Here is a 27,575-nt window from a genome sequence, read left to right as displayed (position 1 = left end):
CGTCAAAAGCCACACAGGTCCTTTTGAGTAGAAAAATAACAAAAAAGGGTGTTTACAATTTTGAACCATTAAACTGAAAATAATACCACTTTGCATACTAGCTGTCTTCCCGCGCAAACGGCACGCACACAATTCCGTTGCCATCTAAAATCGAAATCGAGATCAACACCACCGGCAGCTTCTGTTTTTCACCGTTTCAATCTGTCAGGGAAAGTCACGAAAAGTAGGGACGACAGACGCAGCCCGTGCGACGCATGAGTACGAAAATGCGAAATACTACGAGTCTCACGCGCAGCAACCGACCGCAGTTTCGGCGGTCTAAAAATAGTCCGCACATTTCGTACGTCGCGAGGAAAAATTTACTGAGGCATATTTCTTAATCACCGACTGGCCGACCGACGTTCGCTGGGCAACTACGGGGGAATGTTGTTTGTGTTCAATTTTTCCCGATCTCGCACTGATTCATCGCACACACTTGAACCGAGAAATCCTCCGGTGTTCATGGTTGAAGTCGGCGTGATCGGTCAGGTGGAACTCGGGAGTTTTTCCCCACCGCTCCCAGGGTCAGGTAGAACCCTGGACGATGAGTTTGAACCGGCCGAATTTTCCGAGTTTTTCACCCGTAGTCTGTAGATGTCGGCGAATCGTGTCGGACCATTTCGAGCCGTAGTGGTCTGAATGTGCGGCGCAAGATTCTGTTCTTCTCTGCCTATCCACAAGTGGTTCACTACCGCGATCCCCACGAATTGGGTGAAAAAATAGGTGAAAAGAATTTCAGGAAGGAATTTGCCGCGAAACTGAGTGTGGCAACAGTGGGTCTGTGTGTGGTAGTGTGGTAGAGCTCGAGATCGTGACCGGTGAGTGGGAAATTCTACGTGGACCGCCGCACAGAGAGACGGTGTATTTTGTGCGGAAAAGGTTTTTGCTGGGCGAGTGAAGATTTCTTTGTAGCGCAAGTAGATTCTGTGAAAGGCAAGAAAAATGTCGGATTTGGAGGAAATTGGTGATATGAGCAATTTCGATGCCTGGCTGGAGAAGGATTTTCTCAGCAAGATCAACCGGCTGGAGACGGAGTGTGAGGATTCAAGGGAGAAAATCAAAACTCTGGATAAGGACTTGAAGAAGAAGACGATCGAGTGTGACATTCTGCGGGCCAAGGTGGGTAAACTTGAGACGGTTCCGTCGAACAATGCCGCATCAAACGAGAAAATCGAGATTCTGGAGAAGGAACTGAAGAGGAAGAGCATGGAACTGGATATTCTGCGCTCAAAGCTGTCGAATGCGGAGACTAAACCGGAAGCATCACAGGATCTAGCAGAAAGAGTGAAACAGCTGGAAAAGGAATTGAAGAAGAGAATCATCGAAAACGGCATTTTGCGAGGCAAGTTAACCGAGGTAGAGTCTGAACCTCCAACCCCCGAAAGCCAAGACAAGATTGACGAATTGGTGCGGGGATTCCAGCGACAGGAAAGTGTGGTGTTGAGGGAAAAAGTGAAGGAATTGGAGGGTGATCATGAAGCATCCGAAAAAACCGGAGAGCTCGAGAGGGAATTGAAGAAGAAAAATATTGAAAGTGATATTCTGCGATCAAAATTGAAGCAATTTGAATGCTCGCCCGGATCTAATCAGGAATCCAACGACAGAATCAGAGAGCTTGAGAAGCAGGTACGAAAATACCAGATTGAGGCGGACATTTTGAGGGCGAAAGTTACCACGATGGAATCCGATGCCGCCGATAAAGATGAAGAAGAATCCAGTGAGAGGATAGAAGAGTTGGAGAAGGGACTCCAGAGGAGTACCACTGAAGGCAATTTACTCCGAGCCAAGATGCGTATGTTCGAGAATGAGTCAACAGCAGCACATGATAGCAGCAGTGAAAAAATAGAGGAATTGAAACGGGGACTGAAGAAAAGCACTACGGAAAGTCAAATTTTACGCTCAAAATTGTCGGAAATGGAAAACAAACAAACTGCTTCTGGAGCCAGTACATATAAAATCGAACAGCTCGAACAGGAGCTTAAGAAAAAGAATATTGAAAATGATATCCTCCGATCGAAGGTGGACCAGCTGGAACGAGTGCCACTGGCGGACAGTCCGGCAAATGCTAAGGTAGAAGAACTGCAGAAAGAGATACGCAAACTGAAGATCGAGAATGACATTCTTCGGTCTAAGCTGAATCATGCTGAAGAGGAACCGATCGAGTCTCAGGAATCCAGCGATCGCATAAGTGAGCTTGAGAATGAGCTAAAGAAGCGTGTGATTGAGAGTGATATTCTGAGAGCAAAAGTCACCCAGCTGGAGTGTGAGCTTTCGCCTACCAAGAATTCCAACGAGCGTATTGAAGATTTGGAGGGTGAACTGAAGAAAAAGATTCTCGAAAACGATATTCTAAAATCCAAGCTGACACAGCTGGAAAGTGAGCTTCACTCGCATCAGTCCAACAACAAGAAAGGAGACACACAGGAAATTAAGAAGCTCAAGGAAAAACACGAGGAGGTGCTTACCAAGGCTAAAGAGCTATTGTTCGAGCGTTCGAAAACTGTTAAAATGCAGGAAATGCAAATCAAAGCACTGCAGAACCAAATCGAGAACATCAAGGAAGTTGTCACTGTCACCAAGGATATGCTGAACATTCGAAATATGGAACATGACCAGTTACAGACTCGCTTCGAGAATATCGACAGCAAAATGAAGGCCGAACGGGAAAAGCAAACGCTGCTAGAGAAGAAGTTGGCCGCCTCGCAGAAGCTGTACAACGATTTGAGGGAAGAATACACCAAACAAGTGGATCTGTTCAAGGTTAGTTCCGCTGTCTGAAGCTTGATTGCAGTAATGAGTTTTTGTTACTATTTGCGCTCGTGTGCATTTGTGGTACTAATTTTCCAACCCATCAATTCCTGTCACAATCTTCAGAAATTTCGCAATCATCGAATCGCATCACTTAGGTAGTGTCTTTGCGAATGCTTTTCACGCTCGCGTTCGCGTGGGGGCGTTGCACTGCACATTCTACTTAAGCCGGTCAATTGAAGACGTAGTTTACGAGAGTACAAAAAACATGCCACATTTCGAGTGGGCAGTCACCTCCAAGGTGTGGGGCAATTTCCTGTTAGCCATTTTTGGTGACGCAGATTTCAAATTGGTACATTTAATTTCGTCGATGAACGAATTGTTGTTGATGTAATTTTCATGTATTTATTGGGATTACTATTCATACCATATTTAGATTTTTATCAAAAACTCTGGTAAAAACAAACATTCGATACAGAATGATACAAAAAGAGGCGATATTTCACAACTATTGTCAATGAGAACATGAGTTGGTATAGAGCCAACAAATATTTTGAGACAATTCACAATAAATAGAGAATTAGTTTTTCAATCCCAGTATTGTCAAATGATCATATTTTCTATGGCCAATTACAATATCATCATAAACAGGATCTTGAATCTAGAACCTTCGAGCCTTCGACCCTTCGAAGTATTACATCAAATGAGAAAATTTTGTAAAACTTTGATTAAAACAATTGATCTTATTCAAAAAGTCTATTTTTTGACAATTCAAGTGCGCAAAGCTGGTTATGACTCTAATCCCGTCAAAAATCCTTTCACTTTACCAAGTGGAGCAAACTCCGTATAATAATAATAATTTGATATATTTTAGTCTCGAAAAGTATTATGTTCCGTATCCATGAAATGTATTATGAATTACCAATTTATCACTGTCAGAAATAACCTCGCGAACTTCTTACACACTTTCAATAATTTTGCATAAAGTTATGTTAGCGAGTAATTGAAAATGGAATAATTTTATGACATAATTATATACACGAATGAAGTTCTTATAAAGGCTCTAATGCTAAATAGCAGGACGTCATATTTTTTTAAGGTTGTATGCTTGCTTTCAACATTGTTGATGCATTCTAACATCAAACAATAATAGCATTAATACTCGTATATTGCATTCATTACTGCCATATAATGCCTATAAGCATTAGGACAAAAGCTTCAATTCACTAATGTTCAGCTAGGGTTTTAACACGTTGGCTATCACGTCAGTCACCGGTGACTGAGAGTATAACATATGATAATAAAGGTAACTAATATGAACATAGGCGCTTATAAGCATTCCTTTTCAAACAGAAATTCCTTCCACTACGATAAGAAACGTTGGCCCTAATACGTTTAAAAAATTTCATAGAGTCGCTATGAAACCGTGGCACTCAACGTGTTAAACGGTATTGACAGCTGATGGTGATTGAAATGCGACAATTTCCAACTCAATTATCTGTGGTTTAGATAGCAAAGGCATTTAAAAACAGAATATCAGAATAACCTGGTTCGAGTCTCATCAGTTAATTTTCATATTACATTTCCTCCTCAATCCGAACATTGTTTCGTAGATCCAAATATTTACAAATCTGATAAAACATCAAGATCCATGAAGCGTTGTGGGTTATGGAATATGTAAGTTAAATAGCGAAAGAATTTCGGATAATGAAAACTAAAACTAGTGAGCTATGTTGCTCCTGTTAAGGTTACGACAAGACTAATCTTTATTTTCTATTTCATGTACAAAGCTAGCTTATAATCTACCCTATCTGCCTATCTCTATGTTTCCCTTCTTCCTTCTTCTCAGAAAGAATGTTTGACCGTTTTATGGTGTCGACTCGAGTCCTTATCTGTGGCTGCATAATTGTTCGTCGGTCGCATTTACCACATGGCGTTATTTATGCTTAAGTGTTTACTTAAGCGCTAGAACATTGATGCGTGATGTTTGCTCTGTCTCCTGCTGATAAGTAATGTTGGCGTTGGTCGATACTGAAGATTGGTTGACTGTGTTGATAACTGCTCCCTCTTCAAGAGTGGACCGTCTCGGTACACTGGGCTCTGCACTCTCCTTGGTTGTGGATCTGAAGAGAGTTTTCAAACGATTCCTCAACAGATAGATTGCAAGAAATGATGAAATAATTATTGCTGGAACTCCTGTCCCGAGGGTGAGTGAGAGGTGTCTTCTGTTTAATAACACCAGATGTTCTCTGGTTTGTAGATGAATTTCGTCTAGTTTTTTCAATGTCAGAGTTGCTTCGGTGTTATTTGAGAATATTTGGATTCCGTAGAGTGGGATGAGTAGTGGTGGATCTTCATGATAATATTCTACATTACTAAACTGCGTGCCGTTAATTGTGACTGTACAGTTGCGAAAGTAGATGATCATTGTTCCAGAAATGTATCTGGAAGGTAGCCCACAGTTTGTTTGCATTAGTGTGGCGTTTCCTCTGATTAGCAGATGGTTACTGCTTATTTTCTTCGTTTCTTGGGTGTACCTGTCTTCTGTATAATCGCAGCTGCCCGAGACTCCTCTGAGAATTTTGGAGTAACAGTTGTCTTGGGAAACGTCTTCTAGTTGGTTTTTGTTACATAGGGTTTCCTCTCCAATTTCCTGGCAATCGTTTTTAATGAGGTATGTTTCTAATTCATTGAAGAGTGCTCTGTTCGTTGGCAGTTTCAGGATTTTTCCTTCCTTGGGTATCGGTTCCATGATGATATGTGTAAATGTGGATGGTTTGAGATTTGGGACTGAAATCACAAATATTATTTTCGTATCTTTGTGTATTACTGCTAGATCAAGGTACTCGTAGGTTTGGTCGAATGTGTTGATTGTAATGTTGCTGTTTCTTAAAATTGTGGTCGCTTCATTTAGTTCCTCTGGTGTCAGTACGTTCAAATGGATAACCTTTGCTTTTGCTAGTTGAATGCTTTCAAAAATATTTTGTATTTGTTCTCGTAATAAATCTAGTGCCATGTTCAGGTTCATGACTTCTTTAATGATTGTAGCCTGTTCTGCATAGCCTTTATTGTTTACATAAGCGTCTCTTGATTTTATTAGGTTTTTCACTAAAATATCTTGTTGCTCGTTAACCTTTTTGATTATTCTATTCATTTTGGTTTCAATTTGTTTATTGATTTTTATTTGTTCGTTGTTTTGTGTAACAATTGTTTCTTCGTTTTTGAATAATGTTTCCAACTGATTGTTGATTTCGATTATTTCATTGTTGTCTAGATTGCCTGTTATTAATTTTATGGTGCTTCCTAGGATGTTGATTAAACCTCTTTTGTTTCTTTGTTTTGGTATAAGGTTGTTATATGTGTTCTTGATTGAGTTATATTTTAGATTAACAAGGTCTGTAGTTTCTTTTAGATTAAATATGGTAAGGCCTTCAATAATTTTCTCTAGTTTGTGAAAGGTTGTCTCGAAACTTTTTAATTCGATTACATGGAATATTTTGTGTGATCCTGTCTTTATTCTTCCTTCGTTCAGGCTCAATGTCACGAGGCCGGGATTGTTGCTGAGGTCGTAGAGTTGTATGGATGTTTGTTGCGGAAATGCAATCGATTTTGGTAGATACATTGACAGGAATGCGATGGCAAAGGCCGAATACAGGAATGGTATCCACGCCATACTGAAATGATTAGGAAAATAATTTCATTTGATTATTAGTTTCGTCGGATGTTTTCTTTGTGAATCTCTCGGCCGGAGTGATCTAGGAAGGTTTTGTTTTTATCCCGGATAACTCTGACTGGAAGATATTTTTCTTTTGCTTTGTTTCGGATGCCTTGTATTTTGTTGTATACGATGCTTTCTTCCTGTAACGTTGGTGGGTCTTCTCTTTTCTTATTATGGTATTCCAAATTGTATTCTTTTGTTTTATTTGACTGAAGCATAACGTCTTCATAGAGCTTGTTTCTGTTCTCTAGAATTTTGTTCATATCGAGATGCCTTTCTTCTCCTTCTCTGAGTCCATAGAATATTTCGCGAGGTTTGAATTTAGTTGTTGAGTGTACTGTATTGTTATAGGTAGTGCATGCGATTCGATATATTTCTTTATCACTTAGGTCGATGTAACTTGGTTTTGTACAACGAAAAATTTCCCCTAGAGTTGAGTGAAATCTTTCTACCGTACCGTTACTTATGCTATGGTTGGGTGGAGTGAAATGAATCTCGATATTTAAATTTTCCAAGAGGGCTCTGATTTCGATGGACCTGAGTGCAGGTTCATTGTCTGAGATTATCAATTTTGGAGTACCATACAGTGAAAAGTATTTTGTTAACCCCTTTCTCACGTCGTGGATGTTTCTGGATTTAATTGGGATTATCGATGCGTATCGCGAAAATTTATCTAAAAAGGATAGAAATATATTAGGTTTATGGATAAATAAATCTAAGTGTACTATTTCTAGAGGCTTTGCAGGATTTGGCGTAGATCCCAGTTTAATTTTATACGGATGTCTCTCGTATTTGTTTTTGTTGCATGTGCGACAAAGCCTAATGAACTGTTGTATCTTACGTTTCATTTTCGGAAAGTAATATCGATTGGAAATCTGCCTGTTGTTTTCCCATATACCTCGATGTCCACTTTCGTGTGTTTGTTCTATTATTAGGTTTTGTTCTTCAGCGGTCTTCAAATCAGTTAAACATTTTTGAGTAATAAATATTTTAAATGGTTTCCCTCTACTAAAGTAATTTTTATAAAAAATTTGGATTGTTTGGATCAGATTTTCTGGGCATAATATACAGTTTGATCGTTTAGGATCTATGAACTCTTTGAAGAGTTTGGTGAGATAAGGGACGTTGAAATTTGATTTCATTATGGTTCGTCTGTACACACGCGGAAATATTTCTTCGAGTGTTTCCTCTTCTTCCGTTCCCAATTTCAGAATTATTTGGTTACTAAAACTATTTAACGGCGATTCGGTGCATGGGATAAATGCTGAATCGTCGGTGTCGGCGGAGTGCATTGTAGCATCGTCTGAAGAAGAGGTTTCATCGCTTACTAACTTCACTGAAGTTTCACAGGTACTAACTTCAGCGTCATTATGGTTTATTTCCTGACGCATCCTGGAGAGACTATCCGCTACTATATTCTGTTTTCCAGGTCTATATTTTATCTCAAAGTCAAATTCTTCTAAATAGAGGCGCCAATGTATAAGCCTGCTGTTGGAGTCTTTTAAGTTCAGACTATATGTCAGAGGTTTATGGTCTGTATAGAGTGTGAATTTTCGTCCGTAGAGGTACGGTCTGAAATATTTACAAGCCCACACAATAGCCAACAATTCTTTCTCAATGGCGGAGTAGTTTTCTTCCGTTTTATTAAGTGTTCTGGAGGCAAACGCGATTGGTTTGTCGCTACCAATTTGTCCTTGAGACAAAACAGCGCCTACGGCATAGTTAGAGGCATCTGTTGTCAAAACAAAAGGTTTTTCAAAGTCAGGGTATTGCAGGATATCGCTTGATGTGAGGATGTTTTTACATCGCTCAAAAGCATTTACGAAATCTTTATTGTGATCAATTTTTTCTCCTTTTCTCAACGACTGAGTAAGCGGTTTTGATATTTTTGCGAAGTCCCGAATAAACTTGCGATAATATCCTAATATTCCGAGAAAACCACGCAACTCTTTTTCGTTCTTTGGTAGTGGCCACTCTCTGATAACTCCGAGTTTTTCTGGATTAGGCTTAACTCCATCACGTGTTACGATGTGGCCAAGGAATGCAACTTCTTTATGAAGAAATTCACTTTTATCAAGTTGGATTTTCATATTGTATTTTTGTAGTGTTTCAAAAATTTTCCTCAGATTATCCAGATGCTCTTGTAGGCTTGTAGAGAACACGATTATGTCATCCATATATACTAAACATCTGGAACCAATATGCTCCCTTAAAATATTATCCATTACACGCTGGAACGTAGATGGGGCGTTTTTTAAACCGAAAGGCATCCTTAAGAACTCGTAATGCCCGTTTTCGACACTAAACGCGGTTTTTTCGATATCATTTTTGTCTAGTTCGATCTGATGGAATCCAGATGCGAGGTCCAAAGTAGTAAAGTACATACAGCGACCTAATTTATCTAGAATATCAGTGATGTTAGGGATGGGGTAACGATCATCAATCGTTTTATCATTCAATTTTCGATAATCTATTACAATCCGCCATTTCTTCTGTCCGGATGCATCCAATTTTTTTGGGACTATCCAAACGGGAGAAGTCCATGGGCTGATCGAAGGTCGAATTATTCCTTGTTCGAGCATTTTCGAAACCTGCCGTTGAACTTCTTCTTTATGGCAAAAAGGGTAACGGTATGATTTTGTGTGAATAGGAACATCGTCTGTTGTTGTGATCCTATGTTTGATAGCACTAGTGAAGGTTAACTTCTGTCCTTCCGTATAAAATATGTTTGTGTAATCCGCGACTAATTTAATTATTTTAATTTTCTCTTCTTGGTTTAAATGGTCTAGTCTGATTTGGTTGAAAATGTTTGATTTTGGAACATCCAACGTTTCTTCGGGCGTGGTTAGTGAAAAGTTATTCACTTCTACTATTAGAGGTTGCGCTGTGTTAATTTTTACTGGTTTATCTGATAGGTTAGTTACTGTTACGAAGACGCGATTTTCTGAGCATTTGTATATTCCAGAAGGTATCATTATGTCTGGTGAGATTAAAACATCATGCTCTAGATAGAATTCGCCGCTGGATTCATTGGTTGGGAGATGTACAATTTTTGTTTCATTCGAATTCATGTGTATTGTTACAGACTCAGGATATTTTCGGTACATTTTTATTATATTTGAAGGAAATTTGAGTTCATTCTCCGCCGTTAAAATGTCAGCTTTCAATGAGCGTAATGTTTCATATCCTATTAGACCATCAAAATAATTATGGAAATCGAAAATGTAGAATATTTGGTTGCTTGCATTTTTTACGCTTGGAAACGGGTTAAAGTTGACAAATCTATCCACGGAATGTGAGCCATAAATGTTCTTAATATTCACTGTTTGTGTGAAGTGACATTTGTCTAAGTTGACGTGTTTTGGGCTAATGTAGTTTTTATTAGCCCCTGTATCTATCAGAAACTTCAAGGATCCTTTATTCGTAGAGAGTTTTATATATGGAAGAAAATTGTTTAATCCTTTGTTTTCGATTCCTCTACTAGGTGAAAATTTAGTTCGTCATTTTCTTCATTGTCATTTTTCAATAGTGCTAGTGGTTCTCTAGATGTGTTAGGTGTAATTGATAACTGTGGTTCTCTAGACGTGCTAGGTGCCGATTCATAGTATTGGTGAAAATTAAATGAATCATTTGCATAATGAGGGTCGTACAGTTCTGTTCCCTCATGGCAATTTATTGATCTGTGTGAATAATTGAACGGTTGTTTTGGCCTATTCATGTAATTAACGTGCCTTGATCTTATGGAAGGATCAACTTCCATGGGAATGGGTTTTGACACTTGTATCGGTCTAGGGGCAAAAACATTTTGCGGAGGGATGTTATTGCTATTGTGGTGGAAATATTTTGGGGAAATTTGTTGAAAATGTTGTTGGTGGTATTGTTGTTGTGGGAAACGTGGAATTGATCGTGATTGGTGGGAACGTGTAGTGAAAAATTGTGGATTCCTAATTTGATTATTTGTGTATCTTGTTTTCGGGGGAAGTTGCGGTGCCAGTGGAAATATTTTAGCGGGTCGATAATGTTCAGTTTTGTTTAATCCATGTCTGTTTTGGAAATTTCTTTCTTCCACGCAGGCGTCAAATGCTTCTTTCAATTTTGACAGTTGTCGGGCTCTAACATTGCCCCCTATTGGTTCTTTAAGCCCTGCTAGAAAAACTTGCAACGCATTTTCCTGATGTGTTTTTATACGGTCTTCTCGCAAGCTCGTGTCTGCTGTTGAGATGCTCGTGTTGTTAATTAAGAGCGATAAAATTTGTTGGACTGACCCATAGAATTCCTCTAGGGTGCCCGTTTGTTGGAGTTGGAATAGCTCCCTTGTGAGTGTGACAGCATCGCGCTTGTCACTGTAATAGGCAATCAAGTTTGCCTTAATTTCGCTCCATTTAAGCGGAGTGCCATATATTTCTAGAGCTTGGTCTGCGTCTCCTGTGATCTTTGCACGAATAGATTGCAGCCAGATCTCTTCGAAAGGTGTGTCTTTCATAATATTTAAGAAAGGTAGTAAATTTTCTACTGACCTTATAAATGAATGTAATTTGACGGGATTCCCGTCGAAGGATGGCAAATTATTTATGGCTTGAGGCGTTTGCATCGCTTTCAGCACTTTTTCTGCATTGCAGAACATTTCGTTCGTTTGAGCAATGCAGTCACTATCCTGGGTATTTACAGGAATTGTGAAACCTGCCAATTCAGGGTTCATTTTTCACTATTAAATCACTATCTAATCACTATCACCTTTTTTCAGGGTTAGAATTTTAATTGTAATTCGATAATTTAATTTATTTTTGTTTTATGTTAGCTTTGTGTGTTTCTTGTGATATACAGTGGTCCGGTTACCTCGGGTAGGGCCTCGCCACTCTGAATTAGTACTTGCTTTAATTTTTGTTTTCGGGGACGGGCTTTTATTTGTTTCAGTAAAGCGCCGATCCGATTTATGAGTTAGAAAAAAGAAAAATTTTGTTACTTACGATTTTTAGAGCTGGAACTAGTGTTGCGTCCGGTTTCGTCAGATTAATCACCACTACACGATATTCGTTCGCGCAGGCGCAATTGCTGAAATTAAACTAACGTTTCGCGAACACTTAAAACACTATCCTACCGACTGCGCCAGTTAAATAGCGAAAGAATTTCGGATAATGAAAACTAAAACTAGTGAGCTATGTTGCTCCTGTTAAGGTTACGACAAGACTAATCTTTATTTTCTATTTCATGTACAAAGCTAGCTTATAATCTACCCTATCTGCCTATCTCTATGTTTCCCTTCTTCCTTCTTCTCAGAAAGAATGTTTGACCGTTTTATGGTGTCGACTCGAGTCCTTATCTGTGGCTGCATAATTGTTCGTCGGTCGCATTTACCACATGGCGTTATTTATGCTTAAGTGTTTACTTAAGCGCTAGAACATTGATGCGTGATGTTTGCTCTGTCTCCTGCTGATAAGTAATGTTGGCGTTGGTCGATACTGAAGATTGGTTGACTGTGTTGATAACTTGTATATGTTTTTTTTTTGTTTTCTGTCGAACAATGACAGGCTTATTTATTTTGTAAATAAACAAATCGAGCAGCCGAAGCGATTTTGCACTCGCACTTCCTATCAAGTAAAACCGCTACGTGTGACATCAGCATTGGGTAAGACTTCAACAGTCTCTCGGCAGCTGAAATGAAACTGTATATTAGTTAAATGGGAGTAAAGTGGTAGCATTACGCTTTGCACAATCATGCTTGGTCCTGGCAAATAGGACTACTTCTGCTTGAGTGAAAGGAACATTGTATGTCGTTATCCAGCACTGATCATTTTGACCAAAAACAACACAGTAATGCCAACAGTAAACAATATTATGTGAATAATTCGATGAAATTATATAAAATATCTGTTTACCTAATCTAGAATATATGAATAGTCGTCTAAACTTATGATTTGTCGGAGATATTAGGTCTAATAAAATTTTACGAGAAATCCCATAAATCCGAATCCGAATGGCTATCGAGAGAGGGTTTCTGCATTTATTTATATTTTGACATGCGACAGATCTACTGAAATACAGGATGACTCAAAAGTAATGAAAATCTTCAAAAAAAAGGTGACTATCAATACGGCATCAATAGTCAATAGTTATACTATCAAACAAGCAACTGTCCGCAGTGGTATATAAATATCATACCTCACCACTATATTAGTTGCTCGTTATTGAAAGCACCAAAATATACAGAAAAATAAATGAGGAAATAATATAAATATGAAATAATGAAATGAGGAATACTTAAAATTATTATCAATTTAAACCAATTACGGTCTATAGAATTGTATATCAAACATTTTTTTGAAAATAAGAATGCAAGTAATTGAAATTCTTTTGCAGCTAAAATGGATGTAACGATAAATCTATTTCATAAAAATGTGACTTCTTCTTGAATGGCGTTAACGTTCCCTGTGGAACTTTTGCCGTCTCAACGTATGCATCAACTAGCGTCTTTTATTAATACTTAGTTGAGATTTCTTAATCCAAATAACACGCCTTGAATTTATTCCGGCAACCTCTAGATTACGCGTGAGCACAGTGCAAGTCGAACAAAATTTCTCTGACGAAGAATCCCCCGGCCAGAACGGGAATCGAACCCGAACACCCGGCATGATAATGTGAGACGCTGACCACTCGGCCACGGATGCACACGGTCCTACGTCATCATCATTTTGATGTAGGACTACGTATTTCATCAAGGATTCCAAATTAGAAAACATGTCACATAAAAATGAAACTTTTTTTATAAATTACATACATTTTTTCACAAATGCCACTCTCTGGGTATGCATATATATTAGGATGCCAATGGTATTGAAAAAAAACGACCCTAAAATTTTAAAAAGTTACCCTACACTAAATGTCCACCACCTCGAAAAAACACCCTACGCCAAATTCCAGATCAATCGGACTTAAGAGAGAGTGGCGCAAAGTGGTCAAAGTTTGAGTTTTTTGAAAATCGAAATATCACTCAAGGGGGAGTAAAGGAAATCGGGGTTTTCGAAAAAAATGTTTCATGCCAAATGTCTTAAAATGGCATAAAACGTCGAGATCTAGTTTCATCTTGAAATTTTTTTTTGTCAAAAATCGGCACTCGGCACTACGGAATACGAACGAAAAGTATGGTTCAGGGTGCCAATGAAAATAGTTATCTCGATTATTTTTCATTCGGAACATGCTCCGAAATGTTGATTCGCAAGATAATACACCCTATGCAAAATATTGGCTCATTCGGACTTCATTCACTGGTGTCACAAACGTTCAATTTTTTGAAAACCGAAAAATCACCGGAAATCGGGGTTTTAAAAAAAATTAATGCCGAATATCTTAAAATTGCATGACACGTGACACCAGTAAATAAAGTCCGAATGAGCTAACATTTTGCAAGTTCCGAATGAAACATCGAGATGACTATTTTCATTGGGACCCTGAACCATACTTTTCGTTTCGTATTCCGAAAACAAACTAAGTCCCAGAGTGCCAATTTTTGACAAAAAGTTTTTTTTCGAGATGACACTAGATCTCGACGTTTCATGCCATCTTAAGACATTTGGCATCAATTTTTTTTTTCGAGAACCCCGATTTCCTTTACTCCTTCCTTGGGTGATTTTTCGATTTTCAAAAAATTCAAACTTTGACCGCTTTTCGCCACTCTCCCTTAAGTTCGATTATTATATTTTGATATTTTGCACGGGGTGTTTTTTCGAGGCGGTGAACATTTTTTATGGGGTAAATTTTTAAAATTCGAGATGACCATTTTCAATGGCACCCCAGTATATATGTTCATATTGCAACCAAGCGGCTTATATTTGATTTCCTTTCGTATTTCGTTTTGTACAATTACTTCAGTACTATTATAAATTATGGTAAACGACAAGTTCTATGGAAATACCTACTACAGTTATCATATGCTTTTCATGTCTGGCTTTCTCAAGAATGTGATAGATTTTTTTTGACGTAGGACAACGTCTTTCAGTAAGGATGCCTGTTTCCAAGAATTCCAGAATAACCAGAAACCCAAATAGAAGATGTTTTTTTTCTGAAAAGTATGCGTCGTTAGGAATCGGTTTCACAGTTTGAAGTCTCTAGAGTTTGATTCAGTAATTGAGATTAACAGTGACTTTTTGTTTCACTCTAAAAAGCGATTTGCCAACGCAATATGCTGAGTTGAGACTTAATATGAAAATTAAAATCTGTTTTTAAAGGCCACAATAAAGTTACAACAAATGCAATAAGTTCGAGGTCTCACGTTAACGATGTGATCGTATATTGGACACCACTCTCCCAATTTTCAATGAAGTCACGTAAATATAAATATAAAATATATGGAATAATTAATAAATCGAAACCACAAAAAATAGGTTTTTTTCACTATACATTTTATTGGTTTAAATCTCGGATGGTTTGTTCTACTTTTTCTTGCGAAAACCATGTTAAATGACATGTGTTTTTGTTCTTGTTGTTTACTGATGAGAATACAGGGTAACTTCGATTCGGAACATACGAATATTTTACTTTCAAAATTGCACGTTGTATCGAATTGTACGTTATATCGAAGCATAATAAAGAACTCAGAAATGTAACTTATATTACTTTATTGTGTTGCTATTTGAGCAAGGTTTATGAATAAATTCAACTAGAAGACGATTCCAACCTTTCTCATGATGTTGTTTCCTTTCATAATGTTGATTAAGATTTGATTCATTTAGAATCTGGAATCACTAAACAGTTGTACTTCGACATTGGTTGAATGTACAAATCAAGCTTTATTATCAACACACAGATAAATTATTGTCCTTCCAGAAAAACAATATTCACAAAATTATTCCTTTGGACTTTGAAAATGTGTACGTTATATCGAGGTAAAATATACGTTATATCGAGGGTACGTAATAACGAGGGTACGTTATATCGAAGTTTCCCTGTATAAAGAATGAATAATTAATGCTTCAGGATTCACTCTACCACTCTAGCACTCTACTCTAACATCCCGTTTGAAGTTCAGTTCAGTTCATGAAACAAATGGTTTTTCTAAGATTCAATTTGGAGTTTTGAGTTACATTTATGGATTTCTGGATAGTCATAAAAAATCTGTTCAAAAGCAATTATCAACAAAGTCCTACGACAAGTTTCTGTTCGTCCCTTCTATATTTTCAGTTATTTGATTCGCGATGTGTAGGAAAAGGAAAACTTTCACGGCAATCATCACAGTTTTTCCTTGGTACTGGGTATCATTGAGTTTATAATATAAATAGATTTCATCTGATTGTTATTCTTAATTTACTATAGCAAATAACTCCAAAGTCGAATGGTCAAACATTACTCTTTATTTTTATCATAAGCTGTTATTATTATCTCCTCTATATATTTTGTGACTATAAAACAATTTGAAGCTGAGAACTGTTCCAACGTAGGATAACGTTTTTATGGAATTGTTTTCATTTCCATATTTTACTAGCTAGCCCGGCAAACTTCGTCCGACCCGATGATTTTTTGATTTGAATACCTCAAACTTGTGCTCCAGTGGCCGAGTGGTTAGCGTCACACTTAACATGCCGGGAGTTCGGGTTCGATTTATTTATAATTAGGTGTAATATGCAACAACATCAGTGGCTATGTGCATAGCGTGGTCGTGAAAAACTGCATTACATTCTAACTGGTCTTGATTCAATCCATGTTGACACCGTTTGGACTTTTGTTTTGGGTACAATCCCAAAGGAGATGAAAACAGAAAAAAGGAAGCGATGTCTGCTCCCATAAATACAAACATTTTAAAGCATTTGAAACAGATGCTTTTGCTCATTTCAATCTTCAGCAAACGAAAAAAAAAATTTTTTTCTGTCGAAGATGCCAACGCTAGTTTGGGTGGGGTATAGATCCCAACTCACTACCGTGCGTGGCACAGTAGACAATCAATAAATCAGTTATTTAAAATAATATTTCCGAAACAGCAGAATTTTCTATTTCGTCTTGTTGAACCAAGCTACCATGAAATAGCTTTGGAGAAATCAAAGCTATTTCATGGTAAACGCCTAGTTCTATGGAACTATTTGAGGAAAAAGTAATCCATTATTTTTAGGTGAAACTCAAGACTATTTTTAATATACTCCGCATTATCCGATTTGGGTCAAATAGGCACTGTTTTGTTGTAAAATTTATTGCCATTCATAATGTCTCTATCATAGAAGTGTTGGTCCTTATTGGCGAAAAACTCTAGCAATAAATTTTTAAAATCTTTTCTTGATCTCAATTTCTAATCACTCTGGAAATTTGCAGTGCGAGAAAATATGGTGGATGCATTAAAACATCCCAATCAAGCTCTCGGAATTGTGTGGCCTTGCGTTGTCCTGATGGAACACAACACCTGTTCTGTTGATCAATTCTGGACTTTTCAGAACAATCTCTAGGTCCATTTGTTGTTAGTAGAGATCGCAATTTAGCGTTTTACACCAAAAAAATAAAAAATTATTTTAAAAAAAATTTGAAAAAAAATACAGGTAAACTTCGATATAACGTTCATTTCACTTTCAAAATTGTACGTTGTATCGAATTGTACGTTATATCGAAGCATAATAAAGTACTCACAAACGTAGTCTGTAATACATTATTGTGTTGCTGTTTTAGTAAAGTTAAAGAATAACTTCAATCAGAAGACGAAACCAGCCTTTCTCATGATGTTTCCCTTTGTACTGTTGATTAAAGCTTGATTCATTTAGAATCCGGAATAACAAAACCAGCTGCATTTCGGAATTGATTGAAGATACAAAACATGTTTTAGCATCACAATACAGATAATTAATTGTTCTATCAGAAAAAAAATATTGAAAAAAAATTTTCTTTACACTTTGGAAATGTGTACGTTATATCGAGGTAAAATGTACGTTATATCGAGTGACGTTATATCGAAGTTTCCCTGTATTCTTAAAATTTATTAAATTGAAAGTATGTTACTGTTTCAGTATCGGTTCCTTACACACCATTCACAATTTCAGCGGCCAGCTTGCATTTTCGCCTTTTTAAAAGAAAAGCGTAAAATGTATCGAATTTCCTCTTGGTTCACCTCCATTAGTAACACCCTGTAACTCACAACTGAATGGAACAAACAAAAAACAGTAGAAGAAAATTTTTCAGTGTGAAATGTACGACGAGCTTAAACTTGAAATTGTATGATCGATATTACGGGAGATATTGCTTACTAAAGCCAACTACCGAGAAAATAATGGATAGCTTTTTCCCCAACCTAATACAGGACGCACTCGATTATATGCAGACTCGATTATATACAGACTCGATTATATGTCATTCAATCATATACAATTTTGGACTCGGCTATATACAGTTTGGAAAAAAACATTTTTTTTATATATATCGAATGTGACTTATTTCAAGAAGAAATGTAATCTTTCAACGTTAAAATGTAATTTAAGTGGCTATTACAGATTTTGCTTGAATTTTCACCAATAATTGTTTATATCGATATTGCAGCCAAATTAAGAAAGATAGAAGTTGGATGTCAAAGAAAAAAATGTAGAGCGGTTAGAGAGCTTCAATTTAATTGGTAGAAACAATCTAGTTTCATATAAATTTTTACGATGAAATTAATAATAACACATCAAAAATGATTAATTTTTAAGTTTTTCACTTCCAAAATGTTATTAAAATGAACCAATTTAGATGTTCCACTACTATATCCTGTACTAAATTTTCTCATCTTTCAAATGAAAGCAACAGAATTGTATTCCTTAGCGTACTTCGTAATGTAGAGCCAGTTTGAGGCAACAAATTCCGAAACAAAAAAAAGTTCAATAACTCTGTCATTGTTGAAATTCGAACATATGCGTAGAAGAAAAATCTTCAAATTTGATCGTTCCTGAGAGAAAGTTTTGATAAATTTATTTTTTTCATGCGAGAAAGGTGTTTTCTGACTTTAAGGGGATGAATCAAAAATCAAATTCCTCTTTTATATTAAAAAAAACGAATAAAAAATATATTATATCCAGTGAAAAGAAATAAAAAAAACAGTATATAATCGAGTCCGCGCTGTATAACAATTGAGGAGCTCAAAAGTAAAGGGGTGTAAGTGACATCATTGATTTCTCTACATCGACTCTCTCTTTTGGTCATAACTTAGCTACAAACTCATTCCCAGCTGTATTTGACAATGTGGAAGATAGGTCAACATCTCATCTCAAACTCAAACTCAAATTGGAACGTCTTTGCAATTGACTTATTAACTAAAGAAAAAGTAGCTGAAGAGAAATCGATCAAATCACTTATACCCCTTTCATTCAAAGTCCGTTAATTATCATATGCTTTTTCTGCTTGGTTCAAAATGTCATAACCTTTTAAGGTCTTATGACCTGCAACGCACAATGTCTGGTGGAAAAACATTTACGATAAGCAATCTTCACAGTTCATTCATATCCCAGATTCTGCAGCATTTCTTACATTTGTTGTTATAGTTTGTATTTTTTCATTATCTCTTCAAAACGTTAACCAATGTTTTTGTGATAGAGCAATTCCACGCCAAATCAGTCGGTCGTTGACCCGAAACTGCCTCAAATCACAATTTTAGTTATCGTTTGGCCAATTTAAATTACGACTGATTTTTTTAAAGGTGCATTCGCTGTATATAACTTCTCATGTTTACTCGCATGTAGATTATATTTTTCATGGTACTTTTCATTACTGGTAACGATTTTCAAAGTATAGGTCGGACTCGATTATCCGGGATTCGATTATCCGGAATTTTAGACTCGATTATCCAGAGTATTTTATTTTAGATTTTCGGAAATTTTGAATAATTTGTATAATAATTCCATATTGAATAACCAATATGGGTATCAAAAGAAAGGGCTTGACTAGTAGAACACAGTTATTTATTATAAATGTAAATCCAAAATGGCCGCCACCACAAGATGGCGCCATATTAATTTTTTTCACAACCCCATCAATATGGGTAACAAATGAAAGGGCTTGACTAGTAGAACAGAGTTATTTATGAAAAATGCAAGTCCAAGATGGCGGATTACATATGTTCTAGAACCCCATCAATATGGATATCAAATGAAAGTACTCGAGCACAGTAGATCATGGAAAATCCAAATCCAAGATGGCCGCAATAAACAATTACTTTTTAATGGTTTCATGCAGCTTGCCCTATTTGTATGTATGTTTGAGTGTTTGTAGAATTGTTGGAAATTTGACTCCGTTCCTGATCACTGATTGATCTGAAATTTGGAACATACACCCAGGTTTTTTTACGCGGGGGATACGTACCTCGTAAAAAAACCGCGTTAATTGGAAAATCCACGTAAAAAAACCGCGTTAATTCGACTAGAAAATAGAATAAGTACTTTAAGTTATACGGTTTAATGTACTAAAAGCTGGAAAATAATTAGACAAGTAGCACTCAGTAGTTATCACATCCGTTCCTTCATTAATCTAGACTAATGATGTGACTAAATTAAAATCGTGGGCTTTATGATGAAATAACTAACTGTGGATAATGGAAATCTAAGGTTCATTTCTTACCTAATTTTCTTCGGAATATTTTCATGATGTACTGTATTCCATTATTCAAATCATTTCATTCGATACCGATATTGGGAGGATTACAATAAATACTGAAAAATTGGAAATTTGACTCCGTTCCTGATCACTGATTGATCTGAAATTTGGAACATACACCCAGGTTTTTTTACGCGGGGGATACGTACCTCGTAAAAAAACCGCGTTAATTGGAAAATCCACGTAAAAAAACCGCGTTAATTCGACTAGAAAATAGAATAAGTACTTTAAGTTATACGGTTTAATGTACTAAAAGCTGGAAAATAATTAGACAAGTAGCACTCAGTAGTTATCACATCCGTTCCTTCATTAATCTAGACTAATGATGTGACTAAATTAAAATCGTGGGCTTTATGATGAAATAACTAACTGTGGATAATGGAAATCTAAGGTTCATTTCTTACCTAATTTTCTTCGGAATATTTTCATGATGTACTGTATTCCATTATTCAAATCATTTCATTCGATACCGATATTGGGAGGATTACAATAAATACACTGGTAGTAAAATTAAAGGTATGTTCCAAATTTCAGAACAATCAGTGATCAGGAACGCAGTCAGATTTCCTACAATCCTACAAACACTCAAACATACATACAAACAGAACAAGCTGAATGAAACTTTTTAAAAAAGTAATTAGTTATTTGGGGAATGCGCCCATTTTTCAAGATCTGCTATGCTCTACTAGTCGAGCACTTTCATTTGATACCCATACTGATGTGGTAATGAAAAAAAATATGGCGCCATTTTGTGGTGGAGAAAATGTGTAATCCGCCATTCTGTAGCCGTTATCTTGTATTTGCATTTTTCTTTTTTTTTTATCCCATTTATTTATTTAAGGCTCATTAGCATTTTAGCTGTAACAGAGCCGAATTTTAATCGTGTACATGTCACATGGTTATCATATCTATAATTAGCACATTACACAGTTGCCATTCGCCAGTATTCCTTCTATACCATTACATATGGTGGTACATTCACACAGTAACCATTTAGGCGTAAGGGTATTCTTTCTGTTCTTCCATTATCCAGTTGGACCACCGGACAGCGGAGACAGTTGTTTGATCATTGTTGAGTTATTTATAGAACAGTAGCCCGATGTGTCTGGCAGAGCAGAGCAGTTGTTGTATGGATGAATCGATCTTATTTCGACCGTGGATCGATCTCCATCGCTGATGATTGTTGCGTGGACGTAGCTATTCTGTAACAATACAAAGATGGTCAATGAGGGCCCTGAGTTTTGAACTCACGATCGATCGCTTACTAAGCGAACGCGCAACCAATGTGGCTACGGAGACCCCCCTGCATTTTTCTTAAATAACTATGTTCTACTAGTGAAGCCTTTTCGTTCGATACCCATGTTGATGGGGTTTCGGAAAAACCCATATTGATGGGATTTTGAGAAAATATGTACATAATTCGCCATTTTATATTGGCCGCTATTTTTAATTTTCAAGATTATAGAATACGCAGTTTTATAATGACACCAGAAATAACTATGTGTTCCGAATTTCAGATCAAACGTTCAACAGGAAGGGGGTTAAATTTCTATTAATGTGGTACAGCGCTACAAAGTTACAAAGTTACCAAGTTACAAAGTCACAAACATACAAACGGGTCCAAGCTAGATAAAACCGTTTAATAAATAAGTACAAATCATAATTATATTATGTTTACCGAGAGAATTTTTTTTATGATTAGATTATCCGGAGAATTCGATTATCCGGAGTGAAAATATACCGGATAATCGAGTCTGACCTGTATTGAAATTTCATATTTTCTTCGGGTCAAACTGTTTTTTGACAGATATGGCGTCGAATTGCTCCATAGGATGTGCAGGAAAAAAAACAAATTTGAATTTGGCGCCAATTTGTTCTACGACGTTTGGCAGCCGTATTTTCCATGTTTTTTTATCTGATAACCTTCTCATAAGTATCTTCCATTAATGATCTCTGTTGTTACTCACCAAACATTGTTATTTAATGTTTATTTTCATCAAGGAGCAAATAACAACTGGGCAACGAAACCAATCGATAAGAAGTTATGACAAAAACGAATGTAACGCATCTTCTGAAAGGATTACATGCAGTGAAATTGGTAATTGAATCATTTGTTGAGCTCTTCGACGAACCGATTTATGGGACTTAATGTACAACAGTAATGTTTTCTGATCTACGAACAGAACGAGATCGTCTTGTTTTTTTACATTCAAAACAGAACCCGTAGTATCAAACTTCCGGACAAACCTACGAACTGTGGACTCAATTGGAGCAACGTTTCGTCCGAGTATCACACACAATTCACATACGGAAAAGGGAAAAGGCATTTTCGCATTTTCGACGTAGAACTACGCAATTATATTATGCAACCCACTTCGAATATTATTTCAGAATGCATCAAAATCTTTGAAATAACTTTTTAGTTTTTTCTATTGCTACTACTTCAGTAGTAAAATTTTTATTTGAAATTCGAATAATCTAAACTGATAGAGAATAACATGGATATCGCTACCAGACTGTAGATTCACGCATTAGATATATAATATATTAATATATTACATTTACGATTGAACAGTGCTGCCAACCCGCATCAGAATTTCGCATTCCCACTCAGATATCGAATCATATTCTGGTATGCACAACGACAAGCGAGTACTCAATTCCAAAAAATACCCCCAACTTGCACGTATTTGCAAAGAGGTTTACCCCAGGCACATTAATTTTGAAGTCCGTGTTAGGGAAACACAGCTCGGTGGGAACAAAAAATACCCCCTTCTTGCATGTATATTTGCAAAGCGGATTTCCACAGGTACATCGATTTTGAAGTCTGTGTTGGGGAGACCGACCAAAACTTGGCAGTTAAAGCGTTTAATTTACACTTTCACAGTTATTCAACTGTTCATCTCATGAAAAATAACATTCTATGAATTGTGATAGAAGCGTAGAAATAGTAAAGGAAGGATATTCTTCCAGTTTTCATGAATTTAAACCGTTTAGAGATTAGCGAATTGTAATGTATAGCAAATCAAATAAATCTTAGAGAATCTCCGATTCGATTGGTATGCAAATCATGAGAATTGTTCTACGTCAAAAATTTATCAAAATGTGCTCCACAGCAGGGTAAACATGCTCTGTAAATGTATATCTAGAAGAGATACCAGCGGAAAGAAGTAAGTTGGCCTAGCCGAAGACGTTTGCATTTAACTTGCGCAAAAATTAATGAATGGAGGACGCACATTGTTTGTAGACAAATTTCATACGAGCTATAACATAGCAATACATTATGGTTCAGTTTATAATGTACTTTGTTGGAGCCCATAACAACAAAATACAGCCTCCTAGGAAACTCCCAGGGCGAACCACGAACGTGTTAATATAATCTACTATTGACTTGAACATATGGTTTTAAGTTTAAGTCGACTTAGAAACAAAAAAAAAAGTTTTTCTTGTTTTCTTAATTCGTTGATTCCAAAATTAAAAACATGTAGCTATAAAATGCCTTCACACATTAATTTATTACAAATCCACAGCGCTTCAACCATCCCTCAAAAATTTAGATTTTTGTCGAGTATATAAGTTAAGGACTTAAAGTTCTATGCTGAATGGAAACATGTTAGAGGTTTTTATATCCGGCAAGAAACAGTAAATACGTTTTTCCATAGGCTGATTTTTTATATCTTTATTAGTCAGCTGCTAATCTTTTATTTACCATGCTACGAATCATTGTCTTTATTCTATTACTACCCATCTTTTTTGGTTGTATACCTGGCGGTGGGTCTGAATGTAGGGATCTTAACTTACAGAAAATATTAGTTCGTTTTTCCTCTGATTCAATTTCATCCTCTCGAGAGTATTTTCATAGTTCTTATTCTCTCGGTGTAAAAAATACGTTTACTTTCGTACCGAAGATTCACGTCTTTATTCCGTCTTGTGGAATATGACAGATGCATCGATAGTTATCAGTCGGTCGATCCGACCGATTTGCTCAGTATCCACAATAGTTGAATAGAGCTAACGAAAAAAAGCTATTCGACTCGAAAAGCGAGCCATTTATTTCCTTGGTAATAGAACTCCAGGACCATATAAAATGCGTTTGTAGCTTTTTATTCTTCTACCTTGAGACATATTTCTCAACAGAATTTTTTACATTGCATCATTTGTGGTTTGTTTTAGAAACACAACAACAATAATAAAATACAACAATTTCATGAGAAAAAGATCTACTGAAAAAAAGTAACTTAAACTTTTTCAAATCTCGTATATATCGTATATATTTTATTTCGCCACTAGGTAGTACAATTCAGAATTGAGGGGCTCAGAAGGAAAGGGGTGTAAGTGACATGTTCAAATTTTCTCTATATCGACTCTCTCTTTTGCTCATAACTTAGCTGCAAACACATTCACAATCACTAGATAGGTCAGAATCTCATCTATCGGCTTCTATAGCAAACTCAAATTGAAACGTTTATACATTCGAGTTATCAACGAACCAAAAAGTTGTTGAAGCAAAAAACAATCAAGTCACTTACACCCCTTTCCTTTTGAGTCCCTCAATTAAGTTCATGAAAATCGACTGTTTCGACAATACTCTCGTTTTTATTTGAACCTTTCGAACCGCTCAACCGATTTGCGTTTTCTAAAACGCAAAAGGCATTTTCATAAACATGTCGAAAAAAAATTTCTTCAGCTGAATATTCAAATATTTGGTTTTTATGTAAGTGATATGCTTGATTTTCTCTTCATAGAATATCTCTTTTGGTCATTACTAAGCTGCAAACACATTCCTAGCTGAATTTAACGATTTGGACGATAGGTCAGAACCTAATCTATTGGCTTCTATAAATTGAACGTTTTTGCAGCCTTTTTCTCAACGGTGTAAAAAGGTTATGAAAAGAGAATCGATCAAGTCACTTACACCCCTTTCCTTCTAAGCCCCTCAGTTTGTATTTGCTTTTTGTATCATTTTTAAAAAGTTGAGCCTTTCTTCATAACATTTAGAAAATTCAAAAAGGCATTCATCGTTCAAAAACATCAAACTTTCCGCCAAACAAACTACTATTCAAGTACTAATAAATAAAATGCTCTCAAATGTTTATCTCAATAACGAATATGAATATCTTTAAGTTTGTTTATGTAATGTTAAAATGCATCATCATATGAAAACAATTGAAAAAGTTTAGTTATTTGTTCGAAGTTTATGATTTTACCTAAACAGTTCATTGACACAGCAATTCAAGAAATTCCCAAGGCCTCATATTGAACAAATTCGTTGTTAAATTCTACGGGAATCACGTTCATATGTACTCAATTCGGAATCTATGTTTGCCACAATAATTTATCCGTAAAAAATTAAACATGACTGGTGAAAAATGAATTCTAATACAATTTGTATTCAGTTTAATCATTTCATCCAACTAGAATTTACAAAGTGGGTTAGTTTTCGCATAGTGCAACTGATTTTCCTTTCTGTCACATTGAATGAATCACTTTTTGCCCGGATTGCCCGATTTTTCGGAAAAATGATCCCATTCAAGAGCGACAGATTAAACTTGTCATTTCATAACAGAAAGAATGTGCATATCGTCAAAAATTTGTATCACAACGTTCGCTTTGAATTCTCCATCGCGGCTTATTTTGGAAAACATTGTTGGAATCCTACGAATGACTTTGCGATGAATATTCCCATTCTCAGCTAAATAAATCCCTTTATCTACTCAAAAACACACGTCTCTTTCAATCTGGTTCCAATCCGAAATTTAGCTAAATTTAACGCGTTCGACAGGTCAAGATTTTCCTCTTAATACATCGCTTTAATGTTTCTCCCCACCAGTAGTGTTAGTGCAATTCGTTTTCGTGATGCTCATTTGCCTCTCAACAAGGCTAGTATTGGTAATGCTGTCGCTGCGGAAAACCCCGGCTTGAATACGAAAATAGGTCATTCCCGGCACCGCTCTGCTTAACTACTTCCACGCTTCATTCTCTGTCCCTTCCACCCACTCTCATCAGCTAGCCATTCATTTGTTTCGTTTTGTCCTCCTTTTTTACGCACCGAGGAAATGCAACGAGAAATAACCAAGTATTCTATCGCTTTTATTTTTATTTTTTCTCTCTCTTTTTCTCGCACTTTCAGAAAACGGCGCACCACACCGGCCAAGAGTTGTCCAAACTAAAGAAATAGGTCCCACTCTAATGGCTGGGGGGAAAAAAGGGAGGGCACCCACTAACTAACGATCACATTTGTTGTTTCCACCGCATTGGTGCACATTCTCTGCATCACCATTTAAGAAAAAGCGTCGCCAAAACCAATATTCGATGCATTTTTTTTGTCTCCCCCTGCCAATATTTATTTTCACTCTGTCCCATTTTAATCGCTATGGCTTTCAATTGAACTCAAAGGTAATTTCTAACTTCTTGATGTTTTTGTTTCTAATAATACTCAATTCCTAATAAATATGTTCCTTGAGTTTCTCTCGATTTTCCGAACAGAATTGGTAGTAAAATTTTTGTTTGATGTTAAAATTCATGAAATAACACTATAAATTCCATCCGTCTCTGCCCTCGTTTATTTTTTTCCTAACTCCAGAATTGCTCCACAGACCCTTACCACAAACTCGAAACAACTATTTTTGCAATTAAAAAAGGCCTCCTCTGCTGATTCCTCTTACAGGACATCCAGAAGACCTACGCCGAGAAGATCGAGCTCATCAAAGGGGAAATCGAGCAAGTCAGGAATAGCCACCATTAACGGCAGCATCCATCCAGACGAGAGACGGCCCGGTAAGCGGCTCAACCTACAGGAAGCTGGAGACGAAACTGAACAACGCTGTTGCTGCTCGACATCATGAGGCGGAACTGAAAAACTCAGCTTTCAAATACCATAATAAATCACCCGTGTCAGAGAATATTCATGGAAAAAAGGAATGTTTCATACTTCGTCATATATAATTTTTGATCAAGAAGCCTTGTAGGCATATTCATATACCTGAAAGAGTGCTGAAAAACAAATATCATTGCTTTGAACGAAGTAATTAAATTTTCGGAACTATTATAATTTTCTGTGGATAGCTTACTTGCACCCAACCATGATTTCTATCTTTGGGTGAAGACATAGAAGAAGAAGAGCGAAAAAAATAAACAGACATTACCAGAACGTAAGGATGGATTTTTTGTATAAACTTTAGATTACACTCGAATTGCTGGAGATACACTATAAAAGTGCGATGGTTGGTGGGAAAGTGCCAATCAATCATACATTACTATTATAAACCTAAACAAAGCATAACCAGAAAACAAAGCAACTCTTTTATACTTAGTAAAATGATATATCTAATCTTATTATTGTAAATTGAACTACAAAGTTGGCGTCAACTTGATTTTATAATGTCTCTATAACATTCAGCTGGATATTGAGAAATTAAATTACCGAAAATAAATTGGTGTTTTTTTCTTCAGTGATATGGGCGCCCTGAGGAATTTGACTCTC

The 27,575-nt window shown here is 36.5% G+C and overlaps 2 protein-coding genes across 4 annotated transcripts in view; one reads left to right on the top strand and one right to left on the bottom strand.

Annotated features, from left to right (window-relative positions):
• Positions 1-27,575, bottom strand: part of LOC129770874 (protein O-mannosyl-transferase TMTC1-like) — a 585,978-nt gene that overhangs the window by 272,579 nt on the left and 285,824 nt on the right. The window lies entirely within an intron of this gene.
• Positions 609-27,525, top strand: LOC129770875 (interaptin). Of its 3 annotated transcripts, XR_008742223.1 has the most exons (3): positions 610-2,799; positions 26,223-26,488; positions 26,760-26,898. XR_008742223.1 is itself a non-coding variant. In XM_055774025.1 (2 exons), exons 1-2 carry the CDS (start codon positions 982-984, stop codon positions 26,935-26,937), a joined length of 2,022 nt encoding a protein of 673 aa, XP_055630000.1. In that variant the 5' UTR covers positions 609-981; the 3' UTR covers positions 26,938-27,525. The 3 variants fall into 3 exon arrangements, 2 of the variants coding, with proteins under 2 accessions (XP_055630000.1, XP_055630001.1); XM_055774025.1 differs by lacking the exon at positions 26,223-26,488 and having other exon boundaries at positions 609-2,799; positions 26,734-27,525; XM_055774026.1 differs by lacking the exon at positions 26,223-26,488 and having other exon boundaries at positions 26,760-27,525.

The sequence above is a fragment of the Toxorhynchites rutilus genome, chromosome 2 (assembly GCF_029784135.1).
Source record: "Toxorhynchites rutilus septentrionalis strain SRP chromosome 2, ASM2978413v1, whole genome shotgun sequence".
Lineage (NCBI taxonomy): Eukaryota > Metazoa > Arthropoda > Insecta > Diptera > Culicidae > Toxorhynchites > Toxorhynchites rutilus.
This window is presented reverse-complemented; position numbering and strand designations above follow the sequence as displayed.

Excerpts from the sequence above, each read along its gene's own strand:
- LOC129770875 (XM_055774025.1), top strand. The coding sequence starts at position 982 with ATGTCGGATTTGGAGGAAATTGGTGATATGAGCAATTTCGATGCCTGG. Across the intron at positions 2,800-26,733 it reads AACAAGTGGATCTGTTCAAG|GCCTCCTCTGCTGATTCCTC; the intron begins GTTAGTTCCGCT and ends CAATTAAAAAAG.